Below are 21,975 nucleotides of genomic sequence, written 5' to 3'. Positions count from 1 at the left end.
TTTCTATGGACGCTATAACCATGTATTGCTACCACTGAATCATCAAAGGTATTATCTAAGTGAGTTTCAGAGATTGTCAGAATATGAATGTCATCTGTTACTAGAAATGTATTGATTTCATGAACCTTGTTTCTTAAGCTACATATGTTAACGTGGGATATCTGTATCACTTTTCTGGGATGCTTGCTTGTTTTCATTGCTTTACTGGGATACCTTACGGAATCTGCCCTGGACTACCAACCTCTGCCTGCCCTTGACCTGTCGTTTGCCATAAATCTGCCCCCTGTTTTATTAATAAGTATCCATTATTCGAACTGTCTGCATTCGGGGCCTATCCTGAGTCTTGATAAAAACCTATCTCCAATACAATCGCATAATTTACACAGAACGATTGCAGACCTTTGTGTGAAAATACGTTCCATGGTCTGTTTTGTCAATGAGCTCAATGTATTCCAAACACTTGTGGTATCCAGATGATCATGTACAGCACATTCGGAGGGTATTCAGACCCTTTTACTTTTTCCACATTTTGTTACGTTACAGCCTTATTCTAAAATGTATTTAAAAAAAAAATCCCTCATCAATCGACACACAATACCCCATAATGACTATGCAAAAGAGGTGACGAAGAACCCGATGGTCACTCTGACAGAGCTCCAGAGTTCCTCTGAGGAGATGGGAGAACCTTCCAGAAGGACGACCATCTCTGCAGCACTCTAACAATCAGGCTTTTATTGTAGAGCGGCCAGATAGAAGCCACTCCTCAGCAAAAGTCACATGACAGCCCGCTTGGTTTGCCAAAAGGCACCTAAAGGACTATCAGAACATCTCTCCACTGGGATTCTCTGCCTCACACCCTATTACAGGGGCTGAGTCACTGGCTTACTGGTGCTCTTCCATGCCATCCCGAGGAGGGGCGTACTTGAGTGGGTTGAGTCACTGACATGGTCTTCCGGTTCAGGTTGGCAACCCCTTGGGTTGTGCCGTGGGGGAGATCTTTGTGGGCTATACTCGGCCTTGTCTCAGGATGCTACGTTGGTGGTTGAAGATATCCCTCTAGTGGTGTGGGGGCTGTGCTGTGGCAAAGTGGGTGGGATTATATCCTGCCTGTTTGGCCATGTCCGGAGGTATCGTCGGACGGGGCCACAGTGTCTCCCGACCCCTCCTATACTTATGCTGCAGTTGTTTATGTGTTGGGGGGCTAGGGTCAGTCTGTTATATCTGGAGTATTTCTCCTGTCTTATCCGGTGTCCTGTGTGAATTTAAGTATGCTCTCTCTAATTCTTTCTCTCTTTTTCTCTCTTTCGTTCTCTCTCTCGGAGGACCTGAGCCCTAGGACCATGCCTCAGGACTACCTACTACAGTGTCTCTCGACACCTCCTGTCTCAGACTCCAGTATTTATGCTGCAATAGTTTATGTGTCGGGGGCTAGGGTCAGTCTGCTTTATCTGGAGTATTTCTCCTGTCTATCCGGTGTCCTGTGTGAATTTAAGTATATGCTCTCTAATTCTCTCTCTTTTTCTTTCTTTCTTTCTTTCTTTCTTTCTTTCTTTCTTTCTTTCTTTCTTTCTTTCTTTCTTTCTTTCTTTCTCTCTCTCTCTCGGAGGACCTGAGCCCTAGGACCATGCCTGAGGACTACCTGGCCTGATGACTCCATGCTGTCCCCAGTCCACCTGGTCGTGCTGCTGCTCCAGTTTCAACTGTTCTGCCTGCGGCTATGGAACACTGACCTGTTCACTGGACGTGCTACCGGTCCCAGACCTGCTGTTTTCAACTCTCTAGAGACAGCAGGAGCGTAAGAGATACACTGAATGATCGGCTATGAAAAGCCAACTGACATTTACTCCTTAGGTGCTGACCTGTTGCACCCTCTACAACCACTGTGATCATTATTATTTGACCCTGCTGGTCATCTATAAACATTTGAACAGCTTGGCCATGTTCTTTTATAATCTCCACCCGGCACAGCCAGAAGAGGACTGGCCACCCCTTATAGCCTGGTTCCTCTCTAGGTTTCTTCCTAGGTTCTGGTCTTTTTTAGGGAGTTTTTCCTAGAAACCTGCATTGCTTGCCTGCATTGCTTGCTGTTTGGGGTTTTAGGCTGGGTTTCTGTACAGCACTTTGTGACATCATCTGATGTAAGAAGGGCTTTATAAATACATTTGATTGATGAGAAACAAGATTCTCTGGTCTAATGAAACCAAGATTGAACTCTTTGGCCTGAATGTCAAGCGTCACGTCTGGAGGAAACCTGGCAACATCCCTACAGTGGATGCACCTGACCTCAATTTTGAGTCTCATAGCAAAGGGTCTGAATACTTACGGAAATAAAGTTTCTGTTTTTGTTTGTAATACATTTGCACAAAATTCAAAAAACTATTTTCGCTTTGTCATAATGGGGTATTGTGTGAAGATTGATGAGAAAAAAAATATTTCATCAATTTTAGAATAGGGCTGTAACGTAACAAAATGTTGAAAAAGTAAAGGAATACTTTCCGAATGCACTGTAGTTAGGCTAGTAAACACTGCCCACTCTTATATGTTCTATTGCGAAATGTCTGGGACTCATTGTTTACTACATAAAGATATTTTACTTATTAAATCAAAGACGAAATTTACTTCAGTACACTGGTCTGAAATACACTGCTGAAAAAAATAAAGGGAACACTTAAACAACACATCCTAGATCTGAATGAAAGAAATAATCTTATTAAATACTTTTTTCTTTACATAGTTGAATGTGCTGACAACAAAATCACACAAAAATAATCAATGGAAATCCAATTTATCAACCCATGGAGGTCTGGATTTGGAGTCACACTCAAAATTAAAGTGGAAAACCACACTACAGGCTGATCCAACTTTGATGTAATGTCCTTAAAACAAGTCAAAATTAGGCTCAGTAGTGTGTGTGGCCTCCACGTGCCTGTATGACCTCCCTACAATGCCTGGGCATGCTCCTGATGAGGTGGTGGATGGTCTCCTGAGGGATCTCCTCCCAGACCTGGACTAAAGCATCCGCCAACTCCTGGACAGTCTGTGGTGCAACGTGGCGTTGGTGGATGGAGCGAGACATGATGTCCCAGATGTGCTCAATTGGATTCAGGTCTGGGGAACGGGCAGGCCAGTCCATAGCATCAATGCCTTCCTCTTGCAGGAGCTGCTGACACACTCCAGCCACATGAGGTCTAGCATTGTCTTGCATTAGGAGGAACCCAGGACCAACCGCACCAGCATATGGTCTCACAAGGGGTCTGAGGATCTCATCTCGGTACCTAATGGCAGTCAGGCTACCTCTGGCGAGCACATGGAGGGCTGTGCGGCCCCCCAAAGAAATGCCACCCCACACCATGACTGACCCACCGCCAAACTGGTCATGCTGGAGGATGTTGCAGGCAGCAGAACGTTCTCCACGGCGTCTCCAGACTCTGTCACATCTGTCACGTGCTCAGTGTGAACCTGCTTTCATCTGTGAAGAGCACAGGGCGCCAGTGGCGAATTTGCCAATTTTGGTGTTCTCTGGCAAATGCCAAACGTCCTGCACGGTGTTGGGCTGTAAGCACAACCCCCACCTGTGGACGTCGGGCCCTCATACCACCCTCATGGAGTCTGTTTCTGGCCGTTTGAGCAGACACATGCACATTTGTGGCCTGCTGGAGGTCATTTTGCAGGGCTCTGGCAGTATTCCTCCTGCTCCTCCTTGCACAAAGGCGGAGGTAGCGGTCCTGCTGCTGGGTTGTTGCCCTCCTACGGCCTCCTCCACGTCTCCTGATGTACTGGCCTGTCCCCTGGTAGCGCCTCCATGCTCTGGACACTACACTGACAGACACAGCAAACCTTCTTGCCACAGATCGCATTGATGTGCCATCCTGGATGAGCTGCACTACCTCAGCCACTTGTGTGGGTTGTAGACTCCGTCTCATGCTACCACTAGAGTGAAAGCACTGCCAGCATTCAAAAGTGACCAAAACATCAGCTAGGAAGCATAGGAACTGAGAAGTGGTCTATGGTCACCACCTGCAGAACCACTCCTTTATTGGGGGTGTCTTGCTTATTGCCTATAATTTCCACCTGTTGTCTATTCCATTTGCACAACAGCATGTGAAATGTATTGTCAATCAGTGTTGCTTCCTAAGTGGACAGTTTGATTTCACAGAAGTGTGATTGACTTGGAGTTACATTGTGTTGTTTAAGTGTTCCCTTTATTTTTTTGAGCAGTATATATTAGCATAACTAGGCTACACAGAACTGTAAAATGAGAGCCTTTCACCATATTAAAACGTGTCCCAGTCCAACATGCCTAGCTCTGCCCACTGGGGTGTGGTTTACAGAGTGCTCGCTGAAATAACGCCTCGATCACACCCACAGTGTTTAGGAATTTTGGTATACCAGAAGTACATTCATTTCCAATGACACGCTGCATTTGCCTTTTTTTATAAAAACAATTATTACAATTTATTTAACTAAGCAAACAAATTCTTATTTACAATGATGGCCTACCCCAGCCAAACCCGGATGACACTGAGCCAATTGTGCGCCACGCTATGGGACTCCCAATCACATCCGGTTGTGAAACAGCCTGGAATCGAACCAGGATCTGTAGTGATGCATCTAGCACTGAGATGCTGTGCCTTAGACCTCTGCTGCAGGTTGAAGGGCTATCAAGCCTTGCAGCATTGCGTTGAAGAGGCACTTGCAGTGCGTTCTGTCTGGTGCATACGTTGGATTTATCGAACGTATGCATTTATCGAACGTATGCGTCAAACTGTATGAGTTGACTGCTTGACAGAAATGGAAGCAGAATGTGAATGTTGAACTTTTGTTGCACACATATCTAGATGATGCTGTGTTCTATTTACCACTTTCTCACTATCGGTGTGATCAAGGCATCAGCGCTCGTATCGTCGTATTCCACCGGATCGAGTTCTCTCATCACACCCCCACCACACACTAGAATACTGCAGCAGCGTTTCCACTGCCATAAACTCTCACATTGGTGCCACAAAAAAAGAGAAGATGATGATGTATAGGTTCGCAGAAAAAATCGTGTGCTGGTTTTGGATATTGACTAGCGATTTTCAAGGATGCAAATAAATTCCAAAATATGTGTGGAGTTTTTAGTTCAGATTATTTGTTTGCAATATGTGATCTATAAAGAGAGCTTCATAATCGCTATATTCACATGTTGGGATTGAATAGTGTGAGAAAACAACAGCATATTTGGTGAGAATCACAAAATAGGGTACAAAATTATTTCTAGCTCTTAAAGTAGCCTACATTGGGTATACAGATTTCAATTATAACATTATTAAATCTGCAGTTATTCTTCTGTTATTTATTCTGTTACTAATAATATTTACATGTTAATTGTATATTCTGATTTCAATTATTATGTCTTCATCTTTTAATTAAATAAAAATATTTTGCTTCCAAAATGTAAGCAGGTATATATAGCTGTCCGATAACACGTTCTGAGCTCTGTCAGAACGTGTTAGACAGACCACAAAATAGGTGAAGTGAACTGGCAAACGAGTTGCATTTTTTAACAGTGATAGTCAACGCGACATTTGGCCTATCCCATGAGTGTTTGCGAGTTATATGACATGTCAGATCTGATGTAAGAGAATGCAGAACAACAGAGTTAGACTCGCTCATCCAAACATTTCCATAAACTTGTCATCGCTTGGTCTGTCCATCTACATTTGGAATCAGTGTTACGGAACTACCAGATCTAGAACTTTTCCATCCCAGGCCAAATATGAGTGAAATCAAACCTACCGATCCAGCAGCCACTAACGCTGGAGAGGAAAAGGACTGGGCAGCATCAAAAGCCTGTTCTGACAGTTCAAAAACAAAGAAACCTAAACCCGTAAGTGATACATTTTTACATTTGCAGCTGTTGTTTGCCTTTTGCCTATAAATTCCTCATCTTTAAATGTACAATATTGGTAAATTTCTTTCATCAAAACCTTTGCTTTATAATCTTGCTTTCCAAATAGCTCAAACCCCAAAATGCCGTTACTATCGCCGTCTCCTCTCGCACCCTGTTCAACATGGTTACGGAGTGGAAGATCTACGAGGAAGAGGGAGTCGAGAAGTACATGGCCTACATGAATCAACAGGAGCACGAGAATGAGCCACTCATGCCAGGTGTTGCGTTTCGCCTTGTGAAGGTATAATAGAGGGATTGAATTAACTAAAGATATGGACTACCTCCATGTCTGTACATGGGAGTATCACAGGGTGGGGTTGTGCTACGACTTCATATAGATTCTGTATTGTAGGTGAAGGGAAACGTCATTCACTCTGTGTTGCCAATGTCTTTAGGCCTAAATACAATTTGTGTAATGCGTCTAGAATAGTGTTTTACTCAGAATTACAATAGCCAATATTGTTTCCCACTGTTATGAACACCATCTATACATGAATGCATGAATGACACGTTGGCAGATTATTCTTGTTCTTCCCCTATTTAAGCTGCACTACACTCTTAGAAGTAAAGGTGCCTGGAAGAACATTTTGGGTTGCCACACCTGCAGAACCTTTCCAGTTGAAAAAGGTTTCCTTGAGGAACCCCTCTGAAAAGATTCTTCAAGAAACCCTTGTGTAAAGGTTTGAAAAGAAACCTTTTTGTGATGGGAGGTGTTTTTGATAATATATTGTAGTGGCTGCCTATCAGATTGGAGGTGTGGTTTATTGGAAGCGTGGCTTTCAGTCTAATACACACCAGCCAGGTTGTAGTTGGTCTAGTCTAGTACAAACCAGTCAGGTTGTAGTTGGTCTAATCTAGTTCAAACCAGCCAGGTTGTAGTTGGTCTAGTCTAGTACAAACCAGCCAGGTTGTAGTTGGTCTAGTCTAGTACTAACCAGCCAGGTTGTAGTTGGTCTAATCTAGTTCAAACCAGCCAGGTTGTAGTTGGTCTAGTCTAGTACACACCAGCCAGGTTGTAGTTGGTCTAGTCTAGTACAAACCAGCCAGGTTGTAGTTGGTCTAGTCTAGTACAAACCAGCCAGGTTGTAGTTGGTCTAGTCCAGTACAAACCAGCCAGGTTGTAGTTGGTCTAGTCTAGTACAAACCAGCCAGGTTGTAGTTGGTCTAGTCTAGTACAAACCAGCCAGGTTGTAGTTGGTCTAGTCTAGTACAAACCAGCCAGCTTGTGTCATCATTTCTTAATCCCTGAAAACACACTCTCACACACTGCAAGCTCTGATGACGGTGAAGTCCAGACTGAGGCAGCTCTACCCTGACAGTGAAGAGCTGATTGATATCATCCTGATGACTAATAACCATGCCCAGGTCGGTGTTCGCCTCATCAACAGCATCAACCACTACGGTGCGTAAAACACGCCTACAACACGCATACATCTCAAATAATGCTCTGTAACGCGTACTGCAATGTTTCCGCCACACCTACAATGTGTTAAGACATACCTGTTTTGCAATGTATGTTCATGTTTCATTGAATGATTGGACATCCAACTTTATGTTACATTTACATTTACATTTTAGTCATTTAGCAGACGCTCTTATCCAGAGCGACTTACAAATTGGTGCATTCACCTATAATATCCAGTGGAACAACCACTTTACAATAGTGCATCTAAATCTTTTAAGGGGGGGGTTAGAAGGATTACTTTATCCTATCCCAGGTATTCCTTGAAGAGGTGGGGTTTCAGGTGTCTCCGGAAGGTGGTGATTGACTCCGCTGTCCTGGCGTCGTGAGGGAGCTTGTTCCACCATTGGGGTGCCAGAGCAGCGAACAGTTTTGACTGGGCTGAGCGGGAACTGTGCTTCCTCAGAGGTAGGGAGGCGAGCAGGCCAGAGGTGGATGAACGGAGTGCCCTTGTTTGGGTGTAGGGCCTGATCAGAGCCTGAAGGTACGGAGGTGCCGTTCCCCTCACAGCTCCGTAGGCAAGCACCATGGTCTTGTAGCGGATGCGAGCTTCGACTGGAAGCCAGTGGAGAGAGCGGAGGAGCGGGGTGACGTGAGAGAACTTGGGAAGGTTGAACACCAGACGGGCTGCGGCGTTCTGGATGAGTTGTAGGGGTTTAATGGCACAGGCAGGGAGCCCAGCCAACAGCGAGTTGCAGTAATCCAGACGGGAGATGACAAGTGCCTGGATTAGGACCTGCGCCGCTTCCTGTGTGAGGCAGGGTCGTGTTGTTCTTTTGACCAAATATGTTGTTTTTAATGTTTATATGCTGTTGTTCATGATATGTAGTAGCAATCTTCGGCTACCAGCCTGATGACCATACCATCACATTTCTATGAGTTTCTGATAAAAAAGCAATGGTTCCCTCTACCTGACAGATTTAACCATTGAGAGATTCTGTATGACGGGAGGTCAAAGCCCCATTGGCTATCTAAAGGCCTGCATGACCAACCTGTACCTCTCCATGGATGGAGAGAAAGTCACTGAGGCCATTGAGGAGGGTAGGTGGTGATGCTTCTGGTTTAGGATGGACTGGTTTAGATTAGCATGGATGCTAAGTCAAAAACTGTAGATCTACGTCATGATTACAGAGAGCAATAACGTTAGCTAATTGGCATGTCATGGTGACATCCATATGAACACTAGCTGTCATCACAGATGAATGGGGAAACCAGTTAGTTAAAAGTACATATACTCTCATCGCCTAGGGAATCAAAGCTAGCTAACTAACCTAACGATCTAGCTAGCTGTTGCCATAGCAATGAAAATCCGTCTGTAGCTATATCCTATCTAGCCATAACTGTTGTAATGGTTTGTATGACTTGTTATGAGCATGTATAACCCCTTTATGTCTTATAAACAGACATTGCTGCAGCGACCATGTTTACATCTGGAGATGTGGAGAACCAGCTTTCTGACACCCAGCTGAAAGTAGCTTTTGACGGGGACGGTGTCCTCTTCTCTGACGAGTCAAAGATCATCTACAAACAACAGGGCCTGGACGCGTTCATTGAGCACGAGAAGAAATTTAAGAACACACCTCTTACAAAGGTGATCATGAGAGGACTGTATTTTATGTTAGATTTAACATGGCCGTTTATGTCAGATTCCTTGATTTAGTTATTGCCCTAAAGAGGGCTTATAGACGTTCAACTAACTAGCAGCAAACGTTTTATTAAGTAACTATCGCACTATCCCTAATCTTAGCTAACCCTTTCCTTATACCTACCATGTTGTTGCATATCTTAAGACCATCTATAATAGGGGGCTATCCTAATAAAGTGGATCCCGTGGATGTATTATATGCTTTGATTTTGGACAAAAGTAAAAATAATACTTTTCCAACTCTATGTCTCATTGTTTCACTCAGGGTCCCTTGAAGTGTTTCCTGGAGGCACTGGTGAAGCTCCAGAGAAAGTTCTACGCTAAGAACGAGCGTCTGACCTGCCCCATTCATACCTACCTGCTAACAGCCCGCGGAGAAGACTGCTCGGGGGCCCGTGTCCTTAATACCCTCAGGAGCTGGGGCCTGGAGATCGATGACATCCGATTCCTAAAAGGGGCCCCCAAAGGTCCCATCCTGCAGGAGATCAGGCCCCACATATTCTTCGACAACCAGATGTTTCACATCGAGGCGGCCATAAAGATGGGGACCATCGCTGCACATGTACCTTATGGGATCGGACAGAAGTATCACAGTGGGAAACTTATTGAGCAGCCCGCTAAAGATGCCAAAGACAAGAAGTAGTGACTCTCCTAGTAGTGGGAAGGTATCATATGTTATGCAAAAGTTTAGTTGCACACAACCCTGTCATCAGCTGTAGTATCTTTATTGTTTATCATCTTTTTTAGTTCAGGATTTTGTGTTATTTGTCTCTATTTCCACTTTATTACAAATACCTTTGTCATAATATAGTTTATTAACAAGAGAGAAAAACCCATATTTTAGGACTGTTGATGTTGTACTCACTTCAGGGACCAATGCCACCTAATGTTCTCTGTCATAAGTAGAGAAAGGATCACTTTCCTACAATCCTCATCAATCAATCAATCACGTTTATTTATAAAGCCCTTTTTACATCAGCCGATGTCACAAAGTGCTATACAGAAACCCAGCCTAAAACCCCAAACAGCAAGCAATGCAGATGTAGAAGCATGGTGGCTAGGAGATATTCCATAGAAAGGCAGGAACGTAGGAAGAAACCTAGAGAGGAACAAAGTTATGAATGGTGGCCAGTCCTCTACTGGCTGAGCCGGGTTGAGATTATAACAGTACATGGCTAAGATGTTCAAACGTTCATAGATGACCAGCAGGGTCAAATAATAATAATAGGGTGCAACAGGTCAGCACCTAAGGAGTAAATGTCAGTTGGCTTTTCATAGCTGAGCATTTAGAGTTAGAGACAGCAGGTGCAGTAGAGAGAGAGAGTCGAAAACAACAGGTCCGAGACAAGGTAGCACGTCCGGTGAACAGGTCAGGGTTCCATAGCCACAGGCAGAACAGTTGAAACTGGAGCAGCAGCACAACCAGGTGGACTGGGGACAGCAAGGAGTCATCAGGCCAGGTAGTCCTCATCATCATCACATACACTACTGTTCAAAAGTTTGGGGTCACTTAGAATTGTCCTTGTTTTTGAAAGAAAAACACATTTTTTGTCTATTAAAATAACATCAAATTGATCAGAAATACAGTGTACACATTGTTAATGTTGTAAATGACTATTGTAGCTGGAAAAGGCCGATTTTTATGGAATATCTACATAGGCGTATAGAGGCCTATTCTCAGCAACCATCACTCCTGTGTTCCAATGGCTTGTTGTGTTAGCTAATCCAAGTTTATCATTTTAAAAGGCTAATTGATCATTTGAAAACCCTTTTGCAATTATGTTAGCACATCTGAAAACTATTGTTCTGATTAAAGAAGCAATAAAACTGGCCTTTAGACTAGTTTAGTATCTGGAGCATTAGCATTTGTGGGTTTGATTACAGGCTCAAAATGGCCAAAAACAAAGACCTTTCTTCTGAAACTTGTCAGTCTATTCTTGTTCTGAGAAATTAAGGCTATTCCATGCGAGAAATTGCCAAGAAACTGAAGATCTTGTACAAAGCTGTGTACTACTCCCTTCACCGAACAGCGCAAACTGGCTCTAACCAGAATAGAAAGAGTGTGAGGCCCCGGTGCACAACTGAGCAAGAGGACAAGTACATTAGAGTGTCTAGTTTGAGAAACAGACGGCTCACAAGTTCTCAACTGGGAGCTTCATTAACCTGTTAGGGCTAGGGGGCAGTATTTACACCGCCGGATAAAAAACGTACCCGATTTAATCTGGTTACCACTCCTACCCAGTAACTAGAATATGCATATACTTATTACATATGGATAGCAAACACCCTAAAGTTTCTAAAACTGTTTGAATGGTGTCTGTGAGTATAACAGAACTCATTTGGCAGGCAAAAACCCGACAAGGTTTCATGCAGGAAGTGGCCTGTCTGACAAGGTGTTGTTGTTCTTGCTTCTGTTTATTGAAGAGTCAGGATCTTAGCTGTAACGTGACATTTCCTAGGGCTCCAATAGGCTCTCAGAGCCCGGGAAAAACCTGAACGATGACGAGGCAGCCTCAGGCTGAAACACATAATCGCCTTTGCCAATTGGCCCATCAGAGGACAATGGAATTAGGCGCGTGCCCGATTCGACCCAGTGATATATTTTCCTTCGGCTGTTTATCTAATTGCAGATTCCCGGTCGGAATATTATCGCTTTTTTACGAGAAAAATGGCATAAAAATTTATTTTAAACAGCGGTTGACATGCTTCGAAGTACGGTAATGAAATATTTAGAAATCTTTTGTCACGAAATGCGCCGTGCGCACGACCGTTATTTGCCATTGGGATAGTGTCTGGGACGCACGAACAAAACATCGCTGTTGGAACATAACTATGGATTATTTTGGACCAAACCTACATTTGTTATTGAAGTAGAAGTCCTGGGAGTGCATTCTGACGAAGAACAGGAAAGGTAAGACCATTTTTCTTATAGTAAATCTGATATTGGTGATTGCTAAACCTGCTGGGTGTCTAAATAGCTAGCCCTGTGATGCCGGGCTATGTACTTAGAATATTGCAAAATGTGCTTTCACCGAAAAGCTATTTTAAAATCGGACATATCGAGTGCATAGAGGAGTAATGTATCTATAATTCTTAAAATAATTGTTATGCTTTTTGTGAACGTTTATCGTGAGTAATTTAGTAAATTGTTAGTAAATTCGCTGGAAGTTTGCGGGGGGTATGCTAGTTCTGAATGTCACATGCTAATGTAAAAAGCTGTTTTTTGATATAAATATGAACTTGATTGAACAAAACATGCATGTATTGTATAACATAATGTCCTAGGTGTGTCATCTGATGAAGATCATCAAAGGTTAGTGCTGCATTTAGCTGTCTTCTGGGTTTTTGTGACATTATATGCTAGCTTGAAAAATGGGTGTCTGATTATTTCTGGCTTGGTACTCTGCTGACATAATCTAATGTTTTGCTTTCGTTGTAAAGCCTTTTTGAAATCAGACAGTGTGGTTAGATTAACGAGAGTATTGTCTTTAAATAGCTGTAAAATAGTCATATGTTTGATAAATTGAAGTAATAGGATTTTTAAGGTATTTGAAAATCGCGCCACAGGATTCAACTGGCTGTTACGTAGGTGGGACGAATTCGTCCCGCCTAGCCCATAGAGGTTAAATACCACCCGCAAAACACTAGTCTCAACGTCAACAGTGAAGAGGCGACTCTGGGATGCTGGCCTTCTAGGCAGAGTTCCTCTGTCCAGTGTCTGTGTTCATTAGCCCATCTTAATCTTTTCTTTTTATTGGCCAGTCTGAGATATGGCTTTTTTTTCAACACTCCCGTATCCAGACTTCTCTATTCTGCCCATGCGTGTCATGGTTTTGTCACAAAAAATGTCGTACTCGTCACAGAAAATGTCGTACTGGAGAGAAGAGGACCAAGACGCAGCGGGAATATGGATACTCATATTTTAATTACAAAAAAAGGAGTAAAGCATCCACTTGACAAAACAATAAGAGATACTCACGACAGTGCAACAGTTCTGCAGGCTATTAAACGCAGTGCAAAAACAACTACCCACAACCCCAAAGAAAAACACACACTCCTATATAGGACTCCCAATCAAAGGCAACTCAACACACCTGCCTTCAATTGGGAGTCCCAATCACCAACACAAACATTCACACACACAAAACTGCCACGTCCTGAACCCAAAACGAATCCATTAGCTCCATCTGCTGGTCAGGACGTGACAGTACCCCCCCCCCCCCCCTCAAGGTGCAGACCCCGGAATGCACCTACCAACAGAAAACACACAAAAAAAAAATCCCCAACAAAACCCATTAACCTGTTGGGGCTAGGGGGCAGTATTTGCACGGCTGGATAAAAAAATGTACTCGATTTAATCTGGTTACTAATCCTACCCAGTAACTAGAATATGCATATACTTATTATATATGGATAGAAAACACCCTAAAGTTTCTAAAACTTTTTGAATGGTGTCTGTGAGTATAACAGAACTCATTTGGCAGGCAAAACCCTGAGACATTTTCAGACAGGAAGTGGATACCTGATGTGTTGTATTACCTTTAAACCTATGCCATTGAAAAACACAGGGGCTGAGGAATATTTTGGCACTTCCTATTGCTTCCACTAGATGTCACCAGCCTTTACAAAGTGTTTTGAGTCTTCTGGAGGGAGATCTGACCGAACAAGAGCCATGGAACGATGATGGCCCATTAGACACCTGGCGCGCGAGTTCATGTTGGGTACCCTCGTTCCAATACGTTATAAAAGAGAATGCATTCGTCCACCTTGAATATTATTCATGTTCTGGTTAAAAAAGGCCCTAATGATTTATGCTATACAACGTTTGACATGTTTGAACGAACGTAAATATATTTTTTCCCCTCGTTCATGAAGTGAAGTCCGGCGGGCTTAGATCATGTGCTAACAAGACGGAGATTTTTGGACATAAATGATGAGCTTTTTTGAACAAAACTACATTCGTTATGGACCTGTGATACCTGGAAGTGACATCTGATGAAGAGAATCAAAGGTAATGGATTATTTACATAGTATTTTCGATTTTAGATCTCCCCAACATGGCGGCTAGTCTGTATCGCAACGCGTATTTTTCTGGGTGCAGTGCTCAGATTATTGCAAAGTGTGATTTCCCAGTAAGGTTATTTTTAAATCTGGCAAGTTGATTGCGTTCAAGAGATGTAAATCTATAATTCTTTAAATGACAATATAATATTTTACCAATGTTTTCTAATTTTAATTATTTAATTTGTGGTGCTGACTTGACTGCCGGTTATTGAAGGGAAACGATTTCCTGAACATCAACGCCACAGTAAAACGCTGTTTTTGGATATAAATATGAACTTGATAGAACTAAAAATGCATGCATTGTCTAACACAATGTCCTAGGAGTGTCATCTGTTGGAGATTGTAAAAGGTTAGTGCATCATTTTAGCTGATTTATGGTTTTGGTGACCCGGTCTTTGAATTGGCACAACATTACACACAACTCTTGTAAATGTACTGTCCTAACATACTCTAAATGTATGCTTTTGCCGTAAAACCTTTTTGAAATCGTAAAACGTGGTTAGATTAAGGAGATGTTTATCTTTCAAAGGGTGTAAAATAGTTGTATGTTTGAAAAATTTGAATTTTGACATTTATTTGGATTCAAATTTGCCGCTCTTGAAATGCACATGCTGTTGATGGAGTGCACCACGGGTGGGACGTCCCACCTAGCCCATAGAGGTTAAACAATAACCCCTAAACAATAAGGGAGGGAAGGGAGGGTGGCTGCCGTCAACGACGGCACTGTGCTACACCCTCCCTCCCCAACCCACCTATCCTGGAGGTGGCTCAGGTGCAGGACGTGGACCTCGCTCCACCCTCGGCGTCGCCCACTTCGGTGGCGCCGATAGCTGCGCCGGGCAGACGGGCCACTCGGGCTGACCCTGGCAGACGGACCACTCGGGCTGGGCCGGAGGACAGGAGGGCCACTCGGGCTGGGCCGGAGGACAGGAGGGCCACTCGGGCTGGGCCGGAGGACAGGAGGGCCACTCGGGCTGGGCCGGAGGACAGGAGGGCCACTCGGGCTGGGCCGGAGGACAGGAGGGCCACTCGGGCTGGGCCGGAGGACAGGAGGGCCACTCGGGCTGGGCCGGAAGACAGGAGGGCCACTCGGGCTGGGCCGGAGGACAGGAGGGCCCCTCGGGCTGGGCCGGAGGACAGGAGGGCCCCTCGGGCTGGGCCGGAGGACAGTCGGGCCCCTCGGGCTGGGCCGGAGGACAGTCGGGCCACTCTGGCGGCTCCGGGCAGTCGGGCCACTCTGGCGGCTCCGGTCAGTCGGGCCACTCTGGCGGCTCCGGCAGTCGGGCCACTCTGGCGGCTCCGGGCAGTCGGGCCACTCTGGCGGCTCCGGGCAGTCGGGCCACTCTGGCGGCTCCGGGCAGTCGGGCCATCCTGGCGGCTCCGGGCAGTCGGGCCACCCTGGCGGCTCCGGGCAGTCGGGCCACCCTGGCGGCTCCGGGCAGTCGGGCCACCCTGGCGGCTCCGGGCAGTCGGGCCACTCTGGCGGCTCCGGGCAGTCGGGCCACTCTGGCATCTCCGGGCAGACGGGCCACCCTGGCATCTCCTGACTAGCGGGCGGCTCTGGCGGCTCCTGACTAGCGGGCGGCTCTGGCGGCTCCTGACTGGCAGGCAGCTCTGGTGACTTACGACTGGCGGGCAGCTCTGGCGACTTACGACTGGCGGGCAGCTCTGGCGACTCTTGACTGGCGGGCAGCTCTGGTGACTCTTGACTGGCGGGCAGCTCTGGTGACTCTTGACTGGCGGGCAGCTCTGGTGACTGTTGACTGGCGAGGCTGGGCTGACGCACTAGACGCCTGATGTGTGGGGCTGGTACTGGATGTGCCAGCCTGGAGACACGCACCTCAGGGCTAGTGCGGGGAGCTGGCCTGGGGCTCCATCCTTGCCCCGTCAAACAGCCCTTGTGCCCTCCCCCAAAAAATTATTGGGGCTGCCTCTCGGGTTCCCTTAGCTCCCTTAACTTGTCCTCCCAGGTCCATCCTTCCTCCTCGTTCGTCCGCTGCTTGGTCCTTTGGTGGTGGGTAGTTCTGTCACAAAAAATGTCGTACTCGTCACAGAAAATGTCGTACTGGAGAGAAGAGGACCAAGACGCAGCGGGAATATGGATACTCATATTTTAATTACAAAAAAAGGAGTAAAGCATCCACTTGACAAAACAATAAGAGATACTCACGACAGTGCAACAGTTCTGCAGGCTATTAAACGCAGTGCAAAAACAACTACCCACAACCCCAAAGAAAAACACACACTCCTATATAGGACTCCCAATCAAAGGCAACTCAACACACCTGCCTTCAATTGGGAGTCCCAATCACCAACACAAACATTCACACACACAAAACTGCCACGTCCTGACCCCAAAACTAATCCAATAGCTCCATCTGCTGGTCAGGACGTGACAGGTTTTGTGTATTGCGGTTTAACATAGTTTTGAGGTACTTTGCATAGTGGATTGGTAAAGATATGTGTACTCTAGTAAATGTTTGAAAGGGAGCACTTACAAGGCAGAATGCTTATTGACATGAAGTGCTGCAAAAAAATATGAATTTTGGTTTTAATGCATGCTGTGATGGCAGAATTAGTGGTGAGCTCAAGGGATATGTTCTGTGTTGGACTGTGATTGTCACGACTGTCATAAGGAGGAGCGGACCAAAGTGCAGCGTGTGTGTCGTTCCACATTTTATTTACATTGTTAAACTATGCAATACATATAAATCAACTTGAAAATCAAAAAACCGTGACACAGAGGTGAAACATACACTGACTGAAAGATAATCTCACACAAACCCAGGTGGAAAAACTTAAGTGTGATCTCCAATTAGAGACAACGAGGACCAGCTGCCTCTAATTAGAGATCATTCCAAACAAAACCCCAACATAGAAATACAAAACTAGAACCTGACAACATAGAAATAGAAAACATAGAAAAAACCCTGTCACGCCCTGACCTACTCTACCATAGAAAATAACATCTTTCTATGGTCAGGACGTGACAGTGATGTTATTCCTTTCATAGACTCCTGGTATGTCTGCACCCTAACACAAGGCCATTGTGTTCCGGAATTGTTGATTGCAATAAAATAACTGTTGTGTAAACAATATGATTAGTATTATCACATCCCACTATATAAGGGACATGTGACCATTTCTTCCTTGAGTTCTTCCCTGTGAAATCAGAGATCGATCTCCCTTTTAGCTGCTTGTATTAAAGATTTTCATAATTTATCATTAATTAGTCTCTGCCTTAATCTTTGGATCTAATTTTCCACAACATTTGGTGCCGTGACCTGGATGAGAGCAACCTGACTTTTTGAACCGTCTCGCTCAGCTTGGACTCAGAAATCCCTCTGGCCACAACTTAAAACGGTAAGAGACCTTATTCAAAAATCTCTGTGAGGGACTGTCTGTTTTCCAGCCAAGCCTTAATGGTGAAAGATCTCGTCATCCTCAACCAAAGAATGTTAGGATTCAATTTGGCAGAACAATTTTTCCTATAATAATGAATCTGGCCGGTTAATATTGCTCAGTAGTGGGCATTCAGAGTTTGACCGCACTTTAAAGCACACATAATCACAAGATAGACTACAGAAAAGGTTTCTGAGTTTGACCGTACTTCAAAGTAGGTAGAAAAGTATTCAGAGTTTGATACAGCTGGAAAAATACAGCTCGCTCACCCACACGTAGACATACGTAAGTGGTGTAAAAAGTATTCTGAGAAATGTTCAGAGTGGTCCCTTTATGGATCATTTGATAAAGATAAGGTTAAAGCATTGTTTAACTGTCTAAAAAGTCTGGGAAATAAAGTCTCAGACAAAGACTGACGCATCTTCTATGCTTTTTAAACCGCTTCCGATGACAAATATCATTGCCATGTTAATCAGAGCCTTCGTGAAGAGTTAAACCAGACTAGGAAAAGGTCAAATGGATATTAGAAGCCGTAGCAAAATAAACTGATAGAAGGTTGAAAAGGGAGGTGGATAATCAGCGTAGAATAATCGGTGTGTAAAACATTTAAACGTGTTAACCCTCGCAAGGCTGCCGGCCCAGATGGCATCCCTAGCCGCGTCCTCACAGCATGCGCAGAGCAGCTGGCTGGTGTGTTTAAATACATATTCAATCTCTCCCTATCCCAGTCTACTGTCCCCACATGCTTCAAAATGGCCACCATTGTTTCTGTTCACAAGAAAGCAAAGGTAACTGAACTAAATGACTATCGCCCCATAGCACTCACTTCTGTCATTATGAAGTGCTTTGAGGAAGTAGTCAAGGATCATATCAACTCCACTCCAACTGTCACCCTAGACCCACTTCAATTTGCTTACCGCCCCAATTGGTCCACAGACGATGCAATAGCCATCACATTGCACACTGCCCTATCCTATCTGGACAAGAGGAATACCTATGTAAGAATACTGTTCATTGACTACAGCTCAGCATTCAACACCATAGTACCCTCCATACTCATCATTAAGCTTGAGACCCTGGGTCTCGAACCCACCCTGTGCAATTTGGTCCTGGACTTCCTGACGGGCAGCCCCCAGGTGGTGAATGTTTGAAACAACATCTCCAATCCGCTGATTGTCAACACTGGGGCCCACAAGGGTGCGTTCTCATCCTGTACTCCCTGTTCACCCACGACTGCGTGGCCATGCACTTCTCCAACTCAATCATCAAGTTTACAGATGACACAACAGTGATGACAGTGATGACACAACAGCTTGATTACCAACAATGACGAGACAGCCTATAGAAAGGAGGTCAGGGCACTCGGAGTGTGGTGTCAGGAAAATAACCTCTCACTCAATGTCAGCAAAACAAAGGAGATGATCGTGGACTTCAGGAAACAGCAAAGGGAGCACCCCCCCTATCCACATCGACGGGACAGCAGTGGAGAATGTGGGAAGTTTTAAGTTCCTCGGTGTACATATCACCGACAAACTGAAATGGTCCACCCACACAAACAGTGTGGTGAAGAAGGCGCAACAGCACCTCTTCAACCTCAGGAGGCTGAAAAAGTTGGCTTTCATCAAAAACCCTCACTAACTTTTACAGGTGCACAATTGAGAGCAACCTGTCGGGCTGTATCACCGCCTGGTACGGCAAATGCACCGCCCACAACCACAGGGCTCTCCAGAGGGTGGTGGGGTCTGCACAACGCATCAAAGGGGGCAAACTACCTGCCCTCCAGGACACCTACAACACGCGATGTCACAGGAAGGCTTAAAAGATCATCAAGGACAATAATATTCTGCTTAATGGGACACTGTATCAGCTGATGTGTCTCCAGTATGATTATATATATTTGAATGGTTTTGTCAAGGCTTCCTGCCCAAAACGCAGTAAGCTCGATTGAAAAAGGGAGGGTGGTACATATTGGCATAGTATTACCCAATATTGCATTCTTAGGACTGATTAAGATTTAGCATAGTGAAAACTAAGTACACATTTATTTTCTCTTCCAGGACTGATGGAATGTTCACTACCAAGTTTTCTGATGAGTTTAACAATGATTCTGTATCTCTTCCTTTGAAAGGTTTCCTGAGGCAGGTGCCTTGGGAGAGCAGTTAGTGAAATTCTGCAGTACTATAAAATGTAAAGATACAGGGTTTTGGCGGTTGAGGGAGCTCCGAAATGTAGGCATCGCCATTAGTTTGCTTTGGCCTACGTTTTAGCACAGACACACCTGTATATACACACACCCCACCCATCTATATTTATGAATATGTGTTAGTGGTGTTAATACCATGTCTGATTTATTGTATGGGATTTGTCTATTTTGTTCTAGTAGGTTCTTCATGGGTTAAAAATGATGCACCTTAAAGGGCACACAAATGAAGTTTACTGAAGTATCTGTTGTTTTAATTTTGGCTTAACACATGTAATTTCTCCCGATGAGAAATGTACTGACAAACCCAATGTAAACCAGCTGTAGAGAATGTTTGAAATGTTTTAAAACGATGAGTCTGAAGTAAAGGGAAAGAACTGACTCACTTAATGGTTTTGAATTACTCCTGTTCTGAATTTCTGGTGAGGACTGATCACCTCCCTGACCAAGGCCCTTCTCCCCCGAATGCTCAGTTTGGCCAGGCGGCCAGCTCTAGGAAGAGTCTTGGACAATCCTGTCTCGGAGCTCTATAGACAATTCCTTCGACCTCATGGCTTTGTTTTTGCTCTGACATGCACTGTCAACTGTGGGACCTTATATAGAGAGGTTTGTGCCTTTCCAAATCATGTCCAATCAATTGAATTTACCACAGGTGGACTCCAATCAAGTTGTAGAAACATCTCAAGGATGATTAATGGAAACAGGATGAACCTGAGCTCAATTTTGAATCTTATGGCAAAGGGTCTGAATACTTACAATACCAGACAAAAGTTTGGACACACCTACTAATTCAAGGATTTTTCTTTATTTTTGCCTTTTTATACATTGCAGAATAATAGTGAAGACATCAAAACTATGAAATAACACATATGGAATCATGTATATTTGAGATAAGATTCTTCAAAGTAGCCACCCTTTGCCTTGATGACCGCTTTGCATGCTCTTGGCATTCTATCAACCAGCTTCATGAGGAATGCTTTTCCAACAGTCTTAAGTCTTAAGGTGTTCCCACACATGCTAAGCACTTGCTGGCTGCTTTTCCTTCACTCTGCGGTCCAACTCATCCCAAACCATCTCAATTGGGTTGAGGTCGGATGATTGTGGAGGCCAGGTCATCTGATGCAGCACTCCATCCCTCTCCGTCTTGGTCAAATAGCCCTTACATAGCCTGGAGGTGTGTTTTGGGTCATTGTCCTGTTGAAAAACAAATGATAGTCCCACTAAGCCCAAACCAGATGGGAGGGTGTATCACTGCAGAATGCTGTGGTAGCCATGCTGGTTAAGTGTGCCTTGAATTCTAAATAAATCACTGCCAGTGTCACCAGCAAAGCACCACCACACCTCCTCCTCCATGCTTCTGGGTGGAAACTACACATGCAGAGATCGTCTGTTCACCTACTCTGCGTCTCACAAGGACACAGAGGTTGGATCCAAAAATCTCAAATTTGGATTCATCAGACAAAAGGACAAATTTTGACCAGTCTAATGTCCATTGCTCGTGTTTCTTGGCCCAAGGAAGTCTCTTCTTATTATTGGTGTCCTTTATTAGTGGTTTCTTTGCAGCAATTCGACCACGAAGGTCTGATTCACGCAGTCTCCTCTGAACAGTTGATGTTGAGATGTTTCTGTTACTTGAACTCTGTGAAGCATTTATTTGGGCTAAAATCTGAGGTGCAGTTAACTCTAATAAACTTTTCCTCTGCAGCAGAAGTAACTCTGGGTCTTCCTTTCCTTTGGCGGTCCTCATGAGTCCCAGTTTCATCATAGCGCTTGATAGTTTTTGCGACTGCATTTGAAAAAACTTTCAAAGTCCTTGAAATGTTGCGGATTGACTAACCTTTATGTCTTAAAGTAATGATGGACTGCCGTTTCTCCTTACTTATTTGAGCTGCTCTTGCCATAATATGGACTTGGTCTTTTACCAAATAGGGCTATTTTCTGTATACCAACCCTACCTTGTCATAACACAACTGATTGTCTCAAATGCATTAAAAAGGAAATACATTCCACAAATTAGCTTTTAGCAAGGAACACCTTTTAATTGAAATGCATTCCAGGTGACTATCTCATGAAGCTGGTTGAGCGAATGCCAAGAGTGTGCAAAGCTGTCATCAAGGTCAAATTGGGGCTACTTTGAAGAATTTGAAAATACAAAATATGTTTTGATTTGTTAGACTTTTTTTTGGTTACACCATGATTCCGTATGTGTTATTTCGTAGGTCTGATGTCTTCAATATTATTCTACAATGTAGAAAATAGTCAAAACAAAG

The 21,975-nt window shown here is 44.3% G+C and overlaps 1 protein-coding gene across 1 annotated transcript; it reads left to right on the top strand.

Annotated features, from left to right (window-relative positions):
* Positions 1 to 6,053: 6,053 nt before the first annotated feature.
* LOC106608203 (cytosolic 5'-nucleotidase 1A-like) lies at positions 6,054 to 10,576 on the top strand. Its single transcript, XM_014206012.3, has 5 exons — positions 6,054 to 6,150; positions 7,206 to 7,334; positions 8,313 to 8,435; positions 8,798 to 8,985; positions 9,305 to 10,576. Exons 1-5 carry the CDS (start codon positions 6,054 to 6,056, stop codon positions 9,680 to 9,682), a joined length of 915 nt encoding a protein of 304 aa, XP_014061487.2. The 3' UTR covers positions 9,683 to 10,576.
* The last annotated feature ends 11,399 nt before the right edge of the window (positions 10,577 to 21,975 follow it).

Source organism: Salmo salar, chromosome 06, assembly GCF_965601325.2.
Source record: "Salmo salar chromosome 06, fSalSal1, whole genome shotgun sequence".
NCBI classification, from domain to species: domain Eukaryota; kingdom Metazoa; phylum Chordata; class Actinopteri; order Salmoniformes; family Salmonidae; genus Salmo; species Salmo salar.
The sequence above is the reverse complement of the archived record's forward strand: the minus strand, read 5'-3'. Positions and strand labels throughout refer to the sequence as shown.